Genomic DNA, 20,493 nt, shown 5'->3' on the forward strand with positions numbered 1-20,493 from the left:
TTTCATGCTTTCCAGAAATTTTAAACTGAACTTTATTTTTTTTAAGTCACAAAGTCCTTTGGCCAGATTTTACTTTACATGGGTAAATGTGTGGGACCCTGGGTCTGCCGAGACATGGCAGAGGCCTAGCAGCAGCGCACGGAGCCTGCCTCCCTCGCTGCAGATGGTAACTGCACGTGTGGTGTTCTGCTCTTATACTCTCTGCAGCCACAAGCGACCAGTCATGTTACAGCACTTCAGGTTCTGGCTTAGAAATGTCAATTCTAGCTGTTGCCCCCTCTTTGGTGACTCTGGGCAGTCCCTGCAGTCTGGCCCCTGAAGTCAGGGCTCCTGACCAGCACTCCACGAGGCCCTGACCTCCCAAGCTGCTTCCCTTCAGGTGTCCATCTTGCTCTAACGTCCATCTTGACCCTCAGAATATTAGAGCAGCCTGCTTATTGTAAGTGCCTCAGATAGTGGCACCCCGTTTTAAAGTGCATCGTCTCCAGTGGAAGTTTCCAAGCTCTCGGTGGTTCCCGGTTTGAGCGCAGGGCGGCTGTTTGGCCCTGAGGGGTGACACTCACAGTTTTGTCCTCTCTGTTCCAGGCTGGCCAGCAGCGAGAAGCAGGGCGTGCGGACCCATGCCGTCTCCGTGTCAGGTAAGGGCCCCCGCGGCTGCGGCGCCCGAGGCCCGGGTCCTGTGCACTGGCCTCTGCTGCCTCTGCTCCTGTCGCTGCTCTTCTTTCTGGAACAGCCCTTCAGAAGCAAAGATTCAGACTACCTAAACTTGCATGATTTCACACCATCATTCAGTAGGTTTAAGGGATTCATGGATTTCTAGATGAGCTGTACCCACTGACACTGGGTCACCCCACGTGCGCCGGGGACTCCGGGTCATCCCTCAGTTTCGTGTGGCAGCGATTGTCAGGTGAAAACTTATACTTTTAAAGTTGCCAGTAATCATTTGTCTTTGCAATTCAGCACAAGTTAACAGAATATACTTTGTGTATTGTTTGTTTGTTGAAGTTAGGAATGTAAAACATTTTTAAATGGTTTTTGTCTTTTATAGTTACTGTAAAACGGCATTTGAGTGTTGTTTCTTGAAAGTGCAGTTAAGATGCTGCCTTGAGCACCATCTTCGCCATTGGCTGGCGTGAGGAGTGTGCTGTGCCTTCCGTTCAGCATGCATGTGCCTCATGCCCTTGCGGCACAGTGTGGGGAGTGGAGGGAAGGGGAGGAGGGGAAAGCACCTTCTGTGAACCGAAGTTTGAGACACACAGAGATGCACGTGCGTGCGCATCACCTGCGGACACACTTGTGAGCTGTTCGAGACGTATAAATTACATTTCTAAAACAGTAGCTTCCTAATAGCTTGTATGACTGGCATTTTGACGTAGAGGAAACCGAAGCCCTCTTAGCTTAATTTACCTTGAATTGATTTTCCCTGAGATTTAGTCTTGTGTGCTTGCCTCACTGATAACTAGAATTCAGTGTCCGATGTCCACATTTGACTTCATGGTGCACCAGCATCCTGCAAGCCCGCTCGAGAGCAGTCTGTAGCTGCCCCTGACCGGGACGCATGGGTGCTGAATGTGGGCGGCAGCTCATGTGGCTCCGTTCCTGGCTCAGGGGATGCTGGGGCACGGGCCTGTCCAGTGGGACAGGTCAGATGTGGGCCGGCTGCGCCTCCCAGATAGTCTCAAATAAGCAGCCCTCCTGCTTACTGGCCGACTTCCCCGATGGACTCCTGACCCTGCAGTGACCTAGCACGGGCAGAGCCAGCACGGGCAGAGCCAGCACTGGCACTTGCTGTCCACTCCCTTGCTCAGTCCTCTGGAATGGGAGGTCTGGCAGATGCCAACCAGCCACAGAGATTTGGTCATGTGCCTGGAGAGAGGGCCACCCAGCGAGCATGGCCAGGATGTGCTCGGCAGTCTGCAGAAAAGGGGGTGTTGGCTGGACGAAGGATGGCACAGGCGAGCTAGCCGGGAGTGATTCCTTAGTGGCTGCTGTCTCTTTGGGGGCTGGAGCAGCTGTGCAAGCGAGGCCCCCAGAGAGGCGCTGGTGCTGTGGGGCTCTGCAGCCAACCATGAATCCACCATTCCTGACAGGAGTTCCACTCTTCTGCCTTCTGCTATTTTCCTCGTCCCTCTCAGTCAGCATCCTCGGACCTGCAGGTTTTTATTTATTTATTTATGCTTGAAATTTTTTTTTTTTTTAGATTCATTTTTATTTATGCATATAAGCGCTGGGGTGCAGGCCCGAAGTGCAGGGGTGAGAGGATTCACCAGAGACAGAGTGGGAAGCAAAACATGCAGATCCACTAAAAACCACTGCTGAGGGGAGCAGCGGGGAGACAGGAGAGGTCTGTTGTGCCATGTGGGTCATCTCCCTGGCTGGGGATCGAACTTGTGCTGCAGTGGCTACCGATAGCTTGATGGTGCTGAGACTTAACCCCTGCGCCCCCAGGGAGTCCCCAAGCCTCAGGTTTTTAGCAAGTTGTGGTCAAGCCTCTGGGTCTCGCCTCCCCTAGCCTGTTCTCCTACAAGGCATCTCCGTTATTTCTTCCTTGTTACCAGTAGCTAGAGAGTCACGCCTCATGCCACCTCTTTCCCATCCTTGATTGCTGCCACCTCTATGTGCTTTAAATAGGCATGTCTGTCAGGGGTGAGCACGCACGGTCCTTCAGCTCAGCCTCCCAGCCCTCCTCACTCCACACTGACCTAGCCAAATGAAACCAGGCCTGTGGCCCAGGCCACTGTCTCACCTCTAGCTCTGCACCAGCCATTCCATCCTCAGAGCCTTTCCAGCCTTCCTTCATGTGGGCTGGTGCTCCGGCCCTTTCCAGGCAGAGGAGGACACTCCCCGTCCGGGACTGCGGGGTGACAGGGCCAGGAACTTGTCCGGGTTCCTGTCAATGCTTAGACTCTCCACCTACTGCTTGCGCATCTCATCGGGACGGAACAGCATGGTGTGTTGTTATCTCCACAAAGACAGTCAGATGACATCCTCCCGCTGGCCCCAGCACCCATGTGTACCCACGACCCTGCAGCTGCGGAGTGGCCACCGAGGGCCGGCGCCATCTCAGCCAGTGGCGCCGACCCCAGGCCTCTGCCACTGCTTCCCTTGATCTCGTCTGGCAAGCCCTGCAAGGTGGGGCATGGTTTGCATTTCCCATCTTAATGCGAGTTCAGCCACTGTGTGCCAGGCACTGTCCTAGATGCTGGAGTTTAACAGTGAGCCCAGGGAGTCCCTTCCTTGATGGAGTGGACATTCTGTGAGGAGGCAGTCAGAACTGGATTAAAGTAAAACAGGTAAATGGAGGGCTAGGGGAGGGAGGGCCATATTTAAAATTGGGGTCGCGAGAGCAGATGATGTGTGGGCGACTAACTGGAGTGGAGGTGGCTGCGGGGCTGGCTGGCCCATGCTGGGCCAGGTGGAGCTGGCGCTCTGGGAGGTGACCGGTGTGCGAGTGCGGCTGCAGCATCGCTGTGCTCACCCCACAGCTGCCGTGTGGCTTTTAACACCTGCACCTCACCACGCACAGAAAGAAATTCCCAGAGGTAAACAAGCCTGCTCGTTATCACCTGGCGTGGACAGGATGGCGCTGGGCTGGCGCGCAAGCCTCACTGCTCTCTGGCTGTAGTGCCCTTCAGGACCAGTTCCAGGGAGTTGGCCCCGGTCACATGAACACACACTTTGGGAAGTGGAGACGGAGCCTTGTCTGACTCCCGTTTCCTTTCACAACTAAAAAGGTCTTACCTGGCCTTCAAGGCTGGGTTTAGATGATGCTGTCACCTCCTGGAAGCCTTCCCTGACTACTCCAGGACTCTTCTGGGAGTCCTCTAGTCCTCCCAGCATTGAGTTTCTGTGACAGATGGTCTTTAAATGGGTGTAACTATTCTAGAAGCCACCTTATCCTCTAGACCGTGACCCCATCATAGGCAAAAGCATACTTTTTGTGTATCGTCTTGGAGATAAATAGTGGTTATTGTAAAGGAGTTGATGAATGCCTGAGCAAGGCATGAAGACACGCTGCAACTTGGAGGACTCTCTGAGGGCAGTGGAGCGGGAGGGAGAGGGCAGGGCCCCTGAGGGCCGCCAGAGTCCCCTACTCGGCCTGGCAGCTCTCTGTGCGGGCACACTCTGCATGCTTTCCTTGGAGGCATTTTCTCGGGGTGCAGAGCTCACCAGCAGGAGAGGGAAGGTCTGGGTGACATCAGAGCCCTTGATGGGCACTGGCTGGCATAGCCAGCAACTTCCTCTTCTCAGCTAGGATCGGCCGAACAGGTGGTCAGGACAGCCAGTAAGCCTGGTCACAGCTGATGCTGCACATCCAGACGAGGTTTCTATACACAAATGCATGCAAGGGGAACAGATATATATTTTTTTTTTAAAGATCTATACAAGAACCGGGGTACAGGCCAGATGCATAGGAGAGGATTCATCAGAGACAGAGCGGGGAACAGAACAGGCAGACTGATGAAATACACTGCTGAGGGGAGCAGCAGGCGCGACAGGAGAGGTCTGCTGTGCCATGTGGAACCCTCGCCGGCCGGCCGGGATCAAACCAGCGCTACAGAGGCTGCAGACAGCTTCACAGCGCGGCAGCACTCAACCTGCGCCACCAGGGGAGGCCCCAAGGGGAGCAGATTTTTAAAAATAGAATGAAACAGTACATTTGCCTGGGCCATTTGTTAAAGGCCTAAAGCAATTTTTGAGCCATTTAATTACTAAGTTTTTTGGAAATGTATTTTTTTGTGGAGCCCATCACTGAGAATGGAGCGGCCTGGACTGGCACTGAAGGGGTCTCTGGGTGTGGGGTGCAGAGGTCATGGTTCGGGGACAGGTGCTTGAGCAGGGTGTGGGTGAAATGTCCCTAGGAGGGCAGGGGCTGCACCGTAGACTACCCTAGCTAATGGGGACAGAGGGCACCAATTCCTTCCCTCGTTGTGTTCGCTTTCCAAAGTCAGCCCTGACCTGGAGTTCGAAAATCTCTCTTGTCTGATTTCCATCCTAGCTTCGATTTTAATGATGCTCAGACTCACTCTGCTGCCAAGAGTTTGACTTAAGCCCTGGCTTTTAGGAATTTTAAGAAGTGTTTTAGACTCTTGTCACCTAGTAAGTACTACGTTAATTTCTGTAAATCATAAGCTTAATGACATAATTCATTCAAATCGTGCAGCTGACTGCTTATGTGGGCACGCAGTGGTGAGCGCTGGTGTCAAGGCCACATTCCCAGGCCTGGCTTCCCGAAGCGCCACTCCAGCGGCCTCCGGTGTGAGGAGACTGAGCCACAAGCAGCCGCTGCCCCTGGCCAGGCATGGACAGGTGTGTGCCGGAGAAAGCGAGTCTCCAGACGCCCCACCCTACCTCCACCAGCACACCCCGCGCTCTTTCCCCTCTGGGGGCGCTTACTCACGCACCTATCCTCTCTGGTTTCTCCCAGAGTTGAGGAAAACCCGTGGAGTCCATGGTGCTGAAATGCTCCCTCTTTTGTTAAGTGACATGCCCAAGAGGGCCAGTGCCCATGGCTCCCCACCCCGCCCTTTGAGCTCTATCCCCCTTCCGGAAGAGCTGTCGCTGCCCCGTCCTCTGGGTGCCTGCTCGTCGCCTCCCTCCCGCCTCCTGTGCTCCTGTCCCTCACCCCCACCTCGCTTATTACCCGGGACTGAGGGCTTGGCCCTCTCCTGCCATTCTCAGCAGCCCCTCGGCTCTCACCGTGGTTCGCGCCCTCGTTACACCAGCCCCCAAGCTGTCGTCTCCCCTCCAGGTTCTCCTCTGCACGCCAGTCTTACCACCAGCGCCTCCTCTCCCGCGGCTCTGATGCTTGAGGAGTGTGTCGCGCGGCGCTCACTTGGCGCCGACCTCCCGCTCCTCGGCAGTGGTGCTTCCTTTCTTCTGGTTGCCCGAGGCCTTTGGGGCCAGGGACTGCCCATAATTCCACGTAAGGGCGGCTGTGAGAATAGCAGACTATGGCGAGTCACTGTGTTGGTAGATTTTTTAATTTATTACAAACTCCCTTGTCCTCACTGCGTGCTTCCTGGAGCCGCAGGGGGCCCGGCTGTGGGTGCGGTGTGCCTGTACTGGTGGCTGTTTGAGGCTGGACCCCATGACCAGGGACTGCAGCTGCCACAGCGTCACCGAGGGGAGCGCTTTCTGCACCCCAGGATGCCTGCCCCGGGCTCCATCCAGCCCAGCGGTTCCCTCGATCGCCCTCTGCCACCAGCCCCCAGCGGGCAGCCGGGCGGGAAGGGAGCGTTGTCAGGTGCCGTCCGGAGGCGTCGCCGGCCGTGTCTCGTTCTTTCTCTGCTTCTGACATGCTGACAGGGCCTGTGCCGGTCTGACTGAGCGCTGCCCGGGCCTGCAGCTGTGCTGCCCTGTGGGTCTGCGGGCACCTTCTCATGCCGGCCGCGTCCACTATCACAGGCGCTGCGCTGCTCCGCCAGGGCTGTGCACCCCGTGGCGCGAGTGCTGCGGCTCCGCGGCGTGTGCGCGTGCCCTGGTGTGGAGAGCGGCCGCAGAGGCAGAGGGCACGGGCGCGGGGTGCTCAGACGCCTCAGGGCCGGCTGCTTCGGCCGTTTATTTAAAGCACGCACCTCACGTCCTTGTCCCCGTGTCCTCGCCGGTGGCTCGGGAGGTCGCGCAGGCGGCTTTCTCGAGTCAGCATTTGCGAGGTGTCTGCAATTCCCCCGTGTGGTTGAGTGTTGGCTGTTCCGCAGAATCTTGACTTATTTATTGGTCTCTGTTTTGTGTTTCGTTTCGCTTGGTTTCAGTTCTGCTATTTGTGAAAGTACGTGTGCCTGCGCACGGCGGGCTCTGCGGAGCGGGGTGTCCTGCGAAAAGTCCCCGTGTCTGGTGCTCGTCTTGGCCCGAAGAGGGGATGGCACTGTGGAAATGCGTGTGTCTCTTAGAGCCCGAGTTGGCCAGACGAAGTGTACGGGCGGTCCCATGAAGCCATTGCAATTTTGTGCTTGTTTTTATTAGAGATGCCTTAAAATGTAAAGTAAGTTTTGTTGTATTGAAATAATTTCTTTCTGTTTTTCTCTTTCCTCCTCTGCCTCTTTATGAAGGAGTCAGTCACTGCCAACACAAAGTTAAGAAAGCTAGGCGCTTCCTCCCCCTGGTCTTCTGCTCCCACGAGGCGCCTTCTGCGGGTACTGCACCTTTCTCCCAGGGTCTTGTGGACAGCGCGCCCCCGGCAGCGGCTCTAACCCGATGCTTGCAGCGCGCTGAGCAGCGAATGTGCCCGCACCAGGGCTCCCGTCTGGCTGCCCACGGGCTGCTCTCTTGATACCAGACGTTGCCCGTCGGTTGGTTTTCAAATGCATGACAGGCACGAAGTGGCTTCCCACTTGACTTGCGGCGTTTTAGTCTTACCTCGGGACAGCAGGCGCCGCGGTGCGGCACTGCGGGCTCCCTCCCGGAGCATGCCGCGGCACGGGGGTGGGGGCGGGGGGGCGGGCAGGAGCGGGGTGTCTGCAGAGGAGAGGTGGGCAGGAGCGGGGGTTCTAGGGACGCACAGATGATTAGCTGCAGTCAGACGCTCCTTTCTCCCAGCACTGTCCACGCTGGGGGCACCGGTCAGCGGAGCGTGGGGCCTGTGCTCCTCTGGCCCATGCCCCGGCTCCCACACCGCCCTGCCACTCAGAACCAGCGGCCTGCCGGGAGGGCGCCGAGGCATGCTCCCGGCAGCCCAAGAAGCTCCGGGCTCTTATATCAGAGGATACAGACTCCCTCAGAGGGAGGGCAGAGGCCCTCGGTGCTATGCTTCCTGCAGCAGGAGCCCCTCCTCCAGAGACGTCGCTGCCCGCTTGGCAAGGCTCCTCACCCACACGCCGCTGCCTTCGGTGCCGGGGCTTAGATCTGGGGGGGAATGTTTTGTTTTCCTTATACTTTGGTTTACTTGTCATTTTAATAGTGTGTTCTCCCTCTCTCCTCTCCCCCCCCCACCTCTCTCCTTCCCTCTGCTCCCGCTGCCCTCTCTTTGCATGCCACCTGGATCTGCAGATGAAATTAGTGGGGACGGTAATATTTATTTTCACATTTGTGTTACTGCTCTGAGATGATTTATGTATTGATGTAAATGTCGTTCACTGTTTAATGAAAGGCAACATGTGGTTTTGGCCCGACAGACCAGGTGTGAGAAATGCTCGCGTGGCAGTTGAGCTCCTCAGCATTGCCTGGGCTTCCGCACGGGGAGGGGGCTCTCGGGCCCACGTCACAGCTCAGTGGGAAGTCTGGGCTGCGAACATCTGTAGTGGACTTGCTAGGGCTCATTATTAAAACATCATGGTGTTTTCAGCAAGGTTGGTCCCACGGTAAATGTCAGAGCTGCACGGGCGCGGGATGCTGGCCCCGCTGACGGCCAGCTTGGGAGTGAGGTGGTGGGAAGGAAAGGGTGAAAGTCATTTTAAGAGTCACGCAAGCTACAGTAATCAGATGTCAGCAATAGTGATCACTTATTTTTCAGGCAGTCTGGTTTACTCGGTAAAACCAGAAGTTTAAACATCGCGGTTCATGTTTCCTGTTGCCCGCTTGCTTCGTGTGCTGCCTGCAGGAGGCTTCGTTGTCTTTAATATTGAAGAATTGAGGAGGATTTTATCAGCTAGAGGCGGTCACACCCCCCAGGATGACGGGAGAGCCTTTCCTGCAGGCGCGGCGGTGTTGGCGTCCGAGGCGGCGCGATAGTGTGAGCAGAAGGGGCAGCGCGGTGGCGGCGCGCGTTCACCTGGCGGCTTGAGCTCTGATCCGAAGCCGCGTCCTGGGTGGGAGCAGGTCAGGCCCCTGCCCCGCATGCCTGCACGTTGCCAGCGCCCCTGGGTCCCCCAGCAGTGACAGGAATGTCACCGGCGTCTGCCCGGGGCTCGTGGTTGTTGTGAGGATTACAGCCAGAGAGCAGCTCTCGAACATTCGCAGACAGTGGCCGTCACCATGTTGTTCACGTAATGAAAACACTTTCTGCATTTCCCACGCTGGGCTTTCTCAGCACCACCAGGACAGTGTGGCTCTCCCCACTTCGCCAGCGGGTAAGCCGAGCCCACAGGTCGCAGCTCTTAGTCTAGGTCAAGGGCCCACGGGCCAAGAACGGTCATTCCATTTCTCAGTGTTTGGGGACTTTAAACCAAGCCATACTCAGGCATCGGTGCCTGTGAGTGGGGGCAAGGCCACGCCCTTGCAGGGTGCCCAGGGCTGCTTGCCCGCTGCCTTCTGGCCGGCAGAGTAAGATACTTCCTGTCACCTTTCACAGGGCAGGTTTGCTGGCCCCGGTCGGGACCACAAAACGAGGTAGCAGTGAAGAGCAAGCGGCTTCCTTGCTGGCCTGCGCCCCACTGCCCAGGCTCAGGGTGCCTCGGCATCCCCCAGTCTGACGAGGGTTCCCTGAGTACCTCACGGGCCGTCACTGCAGTCATGACCCTGTAGCCCCATGCTCGTGCAGGCTTCCCGGGGGCAGCAGGGAGGCCTGTCAGGGGTTCATGTTGTGAGAGCTGCAGGTGTCCAAGCGGAGGCTCAGGTGACACCAGGGCATGGAGAGTTGTGACAGTCCCAAGGCCACGAGGATCCTGTCCTGCCCAGCGTCAGTGTCCATCGCCCACTGATGCACCCCCACACCAGGCCCAGCCCCCCACAACCCCGGAGGCTGGGCTCTGCTGAGCCACGGCGTGAGCCCCTGCATTGTCCATCCTCCCTCCCATGGTGCTTGCTGCGCCACAGCCCCTTGCTTTCAAGTGGGCGCTTTTCTGCTAATTTCTGAGCTGTCAGTTCCTCTTCTCTTACTGTTTATTTCAACATACACCGTGATGACAACCATCCTGACTGCACCATACCCAGGGGTCTAGAAGGCTCCGATCTCTTAATGTCTATTTTGAAATATTTGACTCATGGTCCAGGCACCGTGAAGCTCTCTCCCAAGTGTGCAGGCCCCGAGGAACCTTCTTTTGAGCACCCCTGGAGCAGAACTGACCCAGCATATCCGCAGGCCAAGGGCACCTGGTCACCAGACTCAGCAGGGTGAGGCACGGTGCTCTGAATGCCAGCTGCCTCTGGTGGGCGCTGGGGCCTTGAGCATCGATAGGTCCTCCTGGTGCCTCAGTTTCCTGCCTGTGAAACAGGTGATAATACTAGTCCCACGTGTTCAGATCTCGCTGGAGATTAAAGGGCATAACTGCCTGTGGTCAGCCCTCGACGTGTTACCACCAGCGTGTGCGGACCCTGGCCATGCTTCCTATTTTTGTGGCCAAATCTTTAAGCCTGTTTCCTTTTTGCCTTTTATTTTATTTTCCATCATGCTGTTGGTTAGCCCAGGCAGTTTCAGGCGGGACTAAAGTTCTTCAGGGGCTCTTGGGTGTGTGAAAACATATTTCACGTCAGTGCCCTAACGTGGCCTGGGATGCCAGAAAAGGAAATCAGAGCCCAGTCAATGTCAGGACTTTGCAGAGGCACGTGCCAGGGTCGGCATGCCAGTATGGTGGGCAGAGACATGCCCTAGGTCCACATGCCCTGAGCGGCCTTGCTTCCCTTCCTGGGCTGTCTCCGGAAGGACACAGGCCCGCCCACCTTCCCTCGCAAGCACACTCTGCACGTAGGTGCCTTCTGAGAAGTGCCCAGAGTGCTCGGTCCACGCCTGAGAACTCCATGCTGAATTCACACGGCTTCCAGAGAAAGCAGCCAGAGGCTGCCTGTGTCTGAATCCACCAGAACAGGTCCAGTTACCTTGGGCACCATCCCAAGACATACTAGCCGTTTCAGAATTGCTGTAGAGTGGGTGTCTCCTAAGGGTTTTATAAGAGGAATCAAGCTAGGAGGGCGAGCAAGCCTCGTGGCACCCGGGACCCCAGCACCAGCGCCTGCCGGGGCTCTCTGAAGAAGGCAGGTCACAGGCTGCCATGGCCTGCTTGTGTCACCCGACATGTGCACATGTCTCAGCTTCATGTGCATCTCCTGTAATCCTCATAACAACCCCACACGTGAGGGCACTGTTGCAGCCAGGCCAGGTGGCTTGCAGCAGGTTCCCCCAGTGCAGGCGAGGCCCTGTCCTGCTGCCGGTGGCCTGCACAGCTGGCGTCCCCTGCTGTGTTGATGCCTACCCGTATTCTCTTTGTTAGCAAGTTCTTGCACAGCATTTCTCTGCCAGGCCCAGTTTTGGATGCTGAGAAAATGGAAGTAGACAGGCAGGGGAGGCTGCCCATGGAGTGGGGGCAGATAGAAGATAAAGGCATGGCGGGTGAGGGTAGGGATGGGTGCTGAGGGAGAGAGACAGTTGATGGTGTCAGAGTAGCGGAGGTCGAGTACAAATAAATCCCTTCAAGGAGGGCCCCTGGTTGGTGACGCTGGCTCTGTGCCAGCATGAGATGTAGGCCTGGTGAGCCCTCGGGGATGCCTGCCTTGCTGTGAGGGTGCTTTCATGCCCCTCTTCAGTCGGTGGGCACCATTAGCCAAGGAGGCCTTGCCAGGCAGGCCTGCCAGGCTGGCCATAAGGTCTTGGCCCAGAGCCAAGAGCAGTGATGTTGAAGGTGCTTGAGCAGTTCTGGAAGCAGGCGACAGGGGTGGGAGAGGTCCGAGCTGCTCACGGGGCTGCTTGCAGAGGTGTGTGCTCTGCGTGAAAGCAGGCAGGAGGCAGGGCAGATGGTAGCCATGCTCGCCCTTGGCTGTGCTTGCTGAGGGTGGCCGCTGGAAGCTGAACTGGTGACATCTCAGAGCCAGGAGGTGGGCAGCTGCTGGCTGTGCCACCGGCGCGGCTACTCTCCTCTTAGCTGTCAGGTGCTGCCTTCCCCACCTCGTCCTGTTGCTTCCCTGCCCCTCAGTAGCTTCCTGTGGTCCCTGATGGCAAGTCACATGGTCTGTGATGGTGGGATGATGTCTCCTGACAGTCCTCCTGTGCAGGAGCAGAGCAGTAGGTCCAGAGCACGCCAGTTCACCGTCCTTAGTAATCACTGAGAGAGAAATAGAGACGTGAAGGAAGGTGGGTTTGGGGTAGAGCAAGGTGTTTCCTTTAATCCTCTGAGTAGTATTAGTTATAAACATGTAAAGAATAATGAACATCCACCTTTCCTACAGGACTTATGAATAGACACAAAATGTTCTTAAGGAGACTTGATTTACTGGTTACGCTCTGCCAGCTGAAACTTTAATCACTTTACTGATGGTGACAAATTAAGAGTTGGGTCCCTCCAGTGAGTTGGGACTGACGTCTGCCACCGCACAGCAGGCGTCCTCGGGCGGAGAGCCCCACCCCCTCTGTTTCCTCTGGCTCTGTAGTGTTACTACCCGAAGGAGGTAAGGTGGCAGCACAGAGGAAAGGACTTTGAGCCTTTAGTTCGCGGGGTTAAAGGTAGCTGCCAGGAAGATTTGAAGAGAGCTCTCTCCTGAAGCAGCTCCGAAGCCCTGCATCCATTAGGGGTCACAGTTTGAGTCTTTAGGCACAGAGCAGCTAAAGGTTTTCCCCTTTCCAGAAAGAAAAACAGACCCGACCTACGGGACCGTCCTCAGATGGCTTCCCCGCTGACACAGCACTAGGTTTCTAAGTTGCTGTGTTACTGGAAGGAATAGTTGGAGCTCCCTGACTTTATCTCAGAAACTAAGTCACTTGAACGTGCAGCTTGCTCTCCGTTGATCCTCCTTGGTAGATCTTTTACCCGGCAGACTCTAGAGATACCTGAGTGGAGTGTGATGCGCCATCACTGCCTGGGCCGGCTTCACCCTGCACAGATGAGGCCAGTCAGTGTGGGCTGTCTCCTCAGAGATCAGCTGCCGTTGTTGTGTTCTCAAGGAGAACGTCTGATCATGCCCTGGAGCCTAGTTGCAAATAACATCGCCCTCTGCCTGCCGAGGCCTGTGTTTTGGAGGCACCAGTCTTGTTTGGGGAATCCCAGTTAACAGCAGTGTGGTCTAAGCCTGCGCTGGGTGGAGCGAGGGGGTCATGGTCAGGACAGAGGGTGGATCTGAGTCAGACATGTAGTTGTTTTGTGTCTTTCAGTTTCCACAAGGGCTTTCTGTTAGCTGCCTGAGAAGCAAGTCATGTATTGTAAATACTGACCGGATCGTGATGTCACTTGTATTTCTATAAATGAGTCATGTGGGAGCAAAAATTGAGTAATAGTGTTCTAAGAATATGTCAGCCATACTAAGGGGTTTAGGCAGATCATTTTGCCTTTTCAAATTCTACGAAGGCCAGGAGGTCACGTATTTAACCTCTTCCAACATATCTCTTTCCTCTCCCGCAGAAACCGACGATTACGCCGAGATCATAGACGAAGAAGATACGTACACCATGCCCTCGAGTGAGTAGGCTGCCGGCTGCGCCCGTGCACGCGCGGCAGATATTTAGCTTCTGAATATCTCACTTTTAAAATGTTAGCTGTTTCTTTCTTTCGGGACTGCCTTTTATGCCTTACTGAGAGCGTAACAGAAACATTGCGTTCAGCCTTCAGAGTTCAGTGTCAGATGTGCCCCTCTGAGGTCAGCAGCCTGACACTCAAGAGTCTGTGAGTGAGTTTAGTTATAGCTTTTTGTAATTTTGTTTTCTGGTTCTATGATAATGATATTTTTTTTAAAGATTGATTTATTTATGCATACAAGAGCTAGGTACAGGCCAGAGATGTGCGGGGGCGGGGAAAGGATTCACTAGAGACAGAGTGGGGAACAGAACAGATGGACTGAAATACACTCTTGAGGGGAGCAGCGAGCGAGACAGGAGAGGTCTGCTTCGCCATGTGGTTTCCTCTCTGGCCGCCAGGGGATCGAACTCGTCGTGCTGCAGAGTCTGCAGATTGCTTCATAGTGCGGTGCTTTACCCCTTGCGCCACCAGGGAGGCCAACAATATTTATTGATTCAAGTATTTCCTCTCTGTAGAAAATTTGCATCATCATTTAAACTTAAATACGCGCGCACGCGCACACACACTTGATTTTCTGGAGCATGCGTATTTAGCGACTAGCCTTTCCCCGTCAACTCTGTGGGTCTTCATAGTCCTGACTGGCCAGCACGGAGAGCTTCCCACATACAGGGTGGTGTGGGCTGGGGAGGGAGTGCCAATTCTAGGCGACCTTGACCTTCCTGAAGCCTGGAAACTCCTAATTCTTTCCCTCTCCGTGGAATGAGGCGGCTCTGGGGCCCCGTGCCTCATGTTGGAGAATGTAGTCCCAGATTGTGAACTGGAGAAGCCCTTGAAATTTTCATTCATATAAAAAAATTTTGAAGCTACCTCTTAAAGATGCTCAGTTCAGACTCCACCTGACAGCCGCAGAAACCCGACTGATTCAGCATCTGTTGTCCTGACGTCAGCAGAGTCATACTTGTACCAGCAGTGTTTCCGGTTCTTTATCCTGCAGTGTAATTGTTTTAAAAGATGCTCTCGTTGGATTTCTATACGTTGAGGAGACAGTATTGAAATAAAGAGAAGCCACCTGCCCCTCCTGCAGGCCATTCCAGGGACCCCACTCCCTTCCTAGGGCTCCTGCGCTGGAGATTGTGCATGCGTTCCGAGTGCGTGCGTTCCGAGTGCGTGCACTTTGACTTGCAGTGGCAGTTTGAAAAAATGTTCAGGTTTAGGCTTAAGTTCTTTGTTAGACATTCAGTCATTTGTCCATCCCTAAAGAAAATCCAAATGCCTGTTTATTATTCAGGTTGATTAGAAAAGGTCCAGTATGACTAACTTTTGTCCAGACCCCACAAAAGTGAGTCTCGTTTAGGGATCTGTAAGAGGATATTTGGAGCATTGTTTGCCTAACATTGAATTAACGTGAGGATATTTAGCTTTTACTTATGCTTAGTCCTATTTCTTTACCCATATTCATCTTTAAAATATTTAACAAAACATTGAAATGTACTCTCCAACTTTGTTGTTGTAATGTAACCCTGATTGCTATTAGTTATTTCTAAGCAAGGTCTTCAATTTTTTTCTCTCTTAATTGCAATACAGAAAGCTATGGAATAGATGAAGGTAACAGGATTCCTTTAAAATAACTGCATTTGCTTGCAATCGCAACTTGTGGAATGATACGGGATGTTTCCGTTTTCAGTTAACTGTTATTTTTAAACTACTTTTCATTGGTTTACTCATGCTGTGAAATCAATGAACTACTAGCTAAAGTGATTTTAAAGAGGAAAATAACTAAAATTTGGCTAGATTTTCTGTATGATTTATAATTTGATAAGCCAAGGAGAAAGTTGCAAATATTTGGCTATTGTTTTAGTCCACTGGTGGCCGCGCTGGTGGAACAGACACAGATGGACTGTGGGAGATGTCTCTTGACTGGAAAAAATCAAAATACCAAGTAGTTAATCAAATTGGAATTTAATCTACTAGTTTCCTACTGGGTATTTTCTTTCCATGAGCCTCAGCAACCTGCTAAATAATTGGTTTTGTGTAAATCACAATTTAACACAGTAATTGATTTGAAACAAATACTCTTAAAAATTAAAAAATGTTCATCATTTATTATGTGATTTGTTCAACCTTGATCCCAAGTCATCTGATTCTGAAATTAGTTTTTAGAATCTACCTCTTTAAACTCTTTTAGCTCCATAAATAATATAGAGATAGGATTATAATGAAGTGGAACACTCTTAAACTTTTCAAAGATAAAGTCATTCGTGACACAGTTGTTTTGACAACCGTATTTTATAAACTTTATAAAATAATTGCTTTAAATTACTTTTTTTAGCCTTTATATATTAATGCCTGATCTAGTAGAGCTTATTAACTCAGCATACAATTTAATACTTGCAGAAATTACTTAGACTGACTATCAGATAGATATAAACTAAACCAGACATTCAAAATTATGGAAAAAATATACCTTTAATAAAACTCATCATTTTGTTAGATCCACCAAGGCAATAACAGTCCCATAAATTATTTTTTAAATACTGTTTAAGAGAATTCCACTGTTTAAAACATATTCATAAAATGATGTGCCACCAATGAAATTTTTACTCATGAAATGTGTCAGTGTCATTTCTGCATTTGGAATATTGTACTCTGGTATTTCTTGATGTGTGGATCATGTTTTGCAGCCAGGGATTATGAAATCCAAAGAGAGAGAATAGAACTCGGACGGTGTATCGGCGAAGGCCAATTTGGAGACGTGCACCAAGGCGTGTACATGAGCCCAGTAAGTCGCCGGCCACACACTTGGGCGCCTGCCGGGTGCTCCTCTTCACACTGCCCCTGCTCTGTCCGTGAGCCCTTGCTCTTCGTCCAGATCTCATGTCAGCCAGTACAGTGCACTCAGAAACCAAAAGGCAGAGGTAGCTACTCGAGGGCCGGGTCCGGCTCCACTCACTTTGCTCTCTGAGCTTCTGGGCCAGGCTTGCCCCAGGCTGAGCGTGGCATGGGGCAGCCCACGAGCCCACCGAGGTCAGCCACAGAACAGCATGTTTCCCACACTTTCAAGAAAGAACATTCATTTGCCTCAAACTGCCCTCCAAACTAGATTAGTGGTTTTTTAAAGTTATTTAATAATCGCGTTATTGAAATAAAACACATTATGAAAAATTGCTTTCCCACTCTACACTGCAGGGGCCTTTTTTGGTCCAGTAGAGTCACAGTAGTGCAGCCATCACCACAGTCAGCTCCACAGCATCTTCTCTCCACAGAGCTGTTAGCAGCTTCTTCCCGTCCCACCGCTCCTGCAGCCGCGGGAAGTACAACGGGGCCCAGCGATTTGAGCTGGTGCCCTGATGAGCACGGGGACGTCCCTCACACAGATGTCCCCACAGGTGCGTCCTCCTACCACCTTTGCACAGCCTGCACACACATGTGATGTCCTGATCATAGCTTTACAATCAAAACACTGTAAAAAAAAAAAAAAAAAAGTCTTTTCAACTACAACAGGTAGTTGCCACCATGTAGCTAAACAGATTTGGGTTCAGTTTTGAACTGTTATGTATTTCTAGTCAGTAGGTCCTTTCCAACTGTTTTTACTTAGTCTACATTCTTCATCTTCTCCTTTCTCTTAATTCTGCTTTGTGAGACCAAAATGCAGTAGAAAGAGACCTGAATCTAAATCTAGTCTAAGACCTAAGTTTTAGACCCGGTTCTGCCTCTGAGACATGGAGAGGCTTCTTAACTCTGAATTAATTGGGAGTAAGCCAGTGGTCTCAGTCTTGCACCACCGAGATTCTGAGCGGGAAGGATCCTGACGCTCCGAGAGCGCTTGATGTGCCGGGACGACAGAGCTGGTGGAGGGCGGCTGACCCACTGCATCCGCTCAAACAGAGTCCTTTTTAGTTGTGAAAGTACAGGAGAACAGTTTTGCTCAATAGCTCTGCTCTGTCCTGTGTTTACTAAATATGTCGAATGCATCCCAGTCCCCAGAAAAATACCAGGGTTCACATGTTTTTGTTGACTTCCTGATATGTATTTCATGTGACTTTCTGTCCTGCCCACTCCACTCACCTCCTCTGCTCCTACACTTGTCCATGCCACCGTCTTGTCACCTGTGCTGTCCCCGTGTTCCTGAAGTTCTTCAGGACCACACACAGTGCCCCTGGCAAGGTGCGAGGGCAGTGCTGACCAGCCCTGCAGCCCCATCTCAGGGAAGGCCTGGCCCCCAGCCCCCATCTGCTGCCCCCGCTGGCGGCACTCACACACGGCACTGCCTCAGCACCTGCCCGGGGCCCTGCCCAACCTCAGGCCTGGCTCTCCTCTCCTGCATCGGGATGTGCTCTTTCTCTCTTGTGCGGGGTGCTACCCCCTAATGCACGCGTGCAACTTGGTCAGAATGGGGGTCACTGCCACTGCCCCTGAGCACCAAGAGCAGTGCCCAGCAGGTGGTGGCAGGAACTGTGCAGCCTCACACGTGCTTGTCCGTCCTCTCTGGGGTTGTATTCAGGCTGTTTTAAGCATTTTTCTCAAGATTTTACCATCCTCATCTGGTCTGGCACAGAATCCACTTATTTACAAAGCAAAGAGCTTTCCCTACATGTGCCTGTCTGTTGCGGTGGAGAGTTCTTTTTCATGTGTGATTTTTGTCATTTCCCTGACACAGGAGAATCCAGCTCTGGCGGTTGCAATTAAAACATGTAAAAACTGTACTTCGGACAGTGTGAGAGAAAAGTTCCTTCAAGAAGCCTGTAAGTTTCTGGAAACTTCTGTGGAACTCCATCTGACTTTCTGTCTGTGAAATCAAAACTGCGATGAAAAAAAGTGTTTCAGCTTTTATGAGACAACTGATTTATTATCTTCCCTTGCCAATTAATATCTGTATTTGTAGAGACACATAGCTAGTTTTTTTTTAGGTGAGCCATGATGTTTAGGGTATAAAGGTAGATTGATTTGTTCTCCCTTTATCCTCCGGTCCCCTCTGCCATTCGGCATTGGGAAGACACAGAAATGAGAGATGCTGCAGGCCCCAGAGGGGAGCACTGCAGACACAGTCCCGCCTGACGGCGCCCAGGTGTGAGGGCCTGGCCCATCCCTGGTCCTGCTGGGAGTCTCAGCCCCTGGCCTGCCATGGCTATCGCCTGGTTCTGTAGCGGGAGCCCCATCAAACTGGCCAGTTGGCTTCTTTGTAAGTTACTTGGCTGTTCAAGGAAGTGTATGATGTGGATACCGACACTCCTGACGTGCTTTCCCGGGCCCCCGTGCCAGAGGGTGCATCGGCCTAGGTTGGGGTACTAATGTTATTTCAATTAAAATTAGGAATAAAACAAAACTGTTAGGTCCTAGTCTTGAAATATGCAGGAAAAATCGAGAAAGAAAAACTTTCAGGATTTGTGTTATCTCAAGTGCAGGTGAAATGACAGGGAGAGGGGCCAGTGTGATCTTGGGGTGTTGGTACACCCACCCGGCGCCCAAGGGCCTGTCCATGCTGGGCCCCGACTCAAAAAGCTTGTGGACTTTGTATATCTCACTCACTCAGTGGACAGTGACCTCAGCTGAGAAGAAGCTTGGAAACATGTCCCCTGAGGGACACTGGGTTGTTTAGTCTGGAGAAGACGTGCCAAGAGAATGTAAACGTCGCCCTCTTTTTTCAAAAATTCTATTTTTTAAGTTGTATTCTTTTTCCTTTTATTGAAGTGACACTGGTTTTGGTTGACGACACTGTAGGAGATTTGGGGAGTAGGTTTCTGCCTGTCAGTGTGTCACCACCACCCCCACCCGTGGCCTGTGGCTTCTCAGCGGGTTATCATGTGGCAGTAAATTTTTTTTCCTAACAAAGAAGGCAGAGAAAAGAGAAGATAATAAAATCAGTAATAAGAGAAGCAGTTATATGTTACAAGTGGTCAAGAGAAAATTCCAGAAGCCACACACATAGGGAACAAAGGAATGCTGAAATGAATTTTAAATTCTGTGCAGCACTGTAATTGTATTCCCCCAGACACACCTCCCTTGCATTTTTAAAGACAAGAATTATGTGTATTATTATATTTCCTACAATGTATGAGTTACAAAATACCTCAGACATTGAAGACTGAGACAACCCAAATGAGTGAGCCAAACAAGCTTTCACTAGTGTGTTTTGCCCATTTCAGCCTTTCACAGCTCTTCCTGACAGTGTTCGGGGACCAGTTGCTTTACAGCATGTGGCAGCATGGGGAGAAGCTGCCACTGCTGCTATCCTGTCCTTGCTTAGCCTCAATGGATCAACTTCACTAGCCCCCACACCTCCCCTCTTTTAATAGTTCAAAGTCCAGTGCTCTGGGGACTCTGCTATCACCTCCAGAGCCCCTCCAGCTCTGGTGTGGGGGCTGCCCTGCCCTCTACCCTGCAGGCTCAGAAGTACACGCACACGGCCCTGTGTGCATGGCGGACCCCGGTTGCCGTGGGCTCGTTGAGGCTGGCCCTCAGGACCAGGGCTGCCTACAGGGCGGTCAGCATTTATAGGAAAGTCCTCCTGCAGCCCTGGAACCACTTTGCCCCTGGAAGGTGCAAACAAGGGGATGAGGCTCCTCCTTTGCTGGGGGCGCGGCACCCAGTCCACCTGCACACCCACCACACTCCCCAGTGGGTGGTTGCGTTCCTCTTGGCAGGTTACCAGTGGGCGGTGGACACCAGAGTGCTGCCCAGTGAGTGAGTTGCACTGTCTCACTTGATCAGACTTTCAGAGGGACCCTAGGAAGTTAGCCCCAGGACGTACCTGTCCCTAATTCTTAACCTTCCTCATGGTGTAGTCTCCCCTGGGGACTGGCTAACCAGCTCGCTGCGCTCGAGCTCAGGCCCTACCCACTGCCAGCCTATGCCCACCTGTGCGTCCAGTCCCCACGGCCATCAGTCAGCCTGTGTGTGTCAGCCTGTGTGTGCTGAGTTGTCTCAAGGAGAGCTGTAGTGACCTGCCGCCTGTCTCCCCAGTAACCATGCGCCAGTTTGACCACCCACACATCGTGAAGCTGATCGGTGTCATCACAGAGAACCCCGTCTGGATAATCATGGAGCTTTGCACGCTTGGAGAGGTACTGGGTGCGGGGTGCGCCGCTGGGGTCCCCCAGGGCACACTGTGAGCATGTGGCCCTAAGTTGTACATGGAGTTTCTCCCCCATGGCCCCGTGGTCCCGAGTGCTGACCCTGC

The 20,493-nt window shown here is 52.8% G+C and overlaps 1 protein-coding gene across 1 annotated transcript in view; it reads left to right on the plus strand.

The window, feature by feature from the left end:
* PTK2 (protein tyrosine kinase 2) overlaps positions 1-20,493 on the plus strand; it is a gene marked incomplete at both ends in the record, with an annotated part of 128,773 nt that overhangs the window by 57,674 nt on the left and 50,606 nt on the right. Inside the window, 8 exon segments of the mRNA XM_084229832.1 lie at positions 586-638; positions 7,053-7,136; positions 7,990-8,007; positions 13,203-13,259; positions 14,901-14,921; positions 15,998-16,095; positions 17,974-18,058; positions 20,277-20,377. Coding sequence (XP_084085958.1) covers positions 586-638; positions 7,053-7,136; positions 7,990-8,007; positions 13,203-13,259; positions 14,901-14,921; positions 15,998-16,095; positions 17,974-18,058; positions 20,277-20,377 — 517 coding nt within the window.

Source organism: Talpa europaea, assembly GCF_964194135.1.
Source record: "Talpa europaea genome assembly, chromosome: 3".
Classification (NCBI taxonomy): Eukaryota; Metazoa; Chordata; class Mammalia; order Eulipotyphla; family Talpidae; genus Talpa; species Talpa europaea.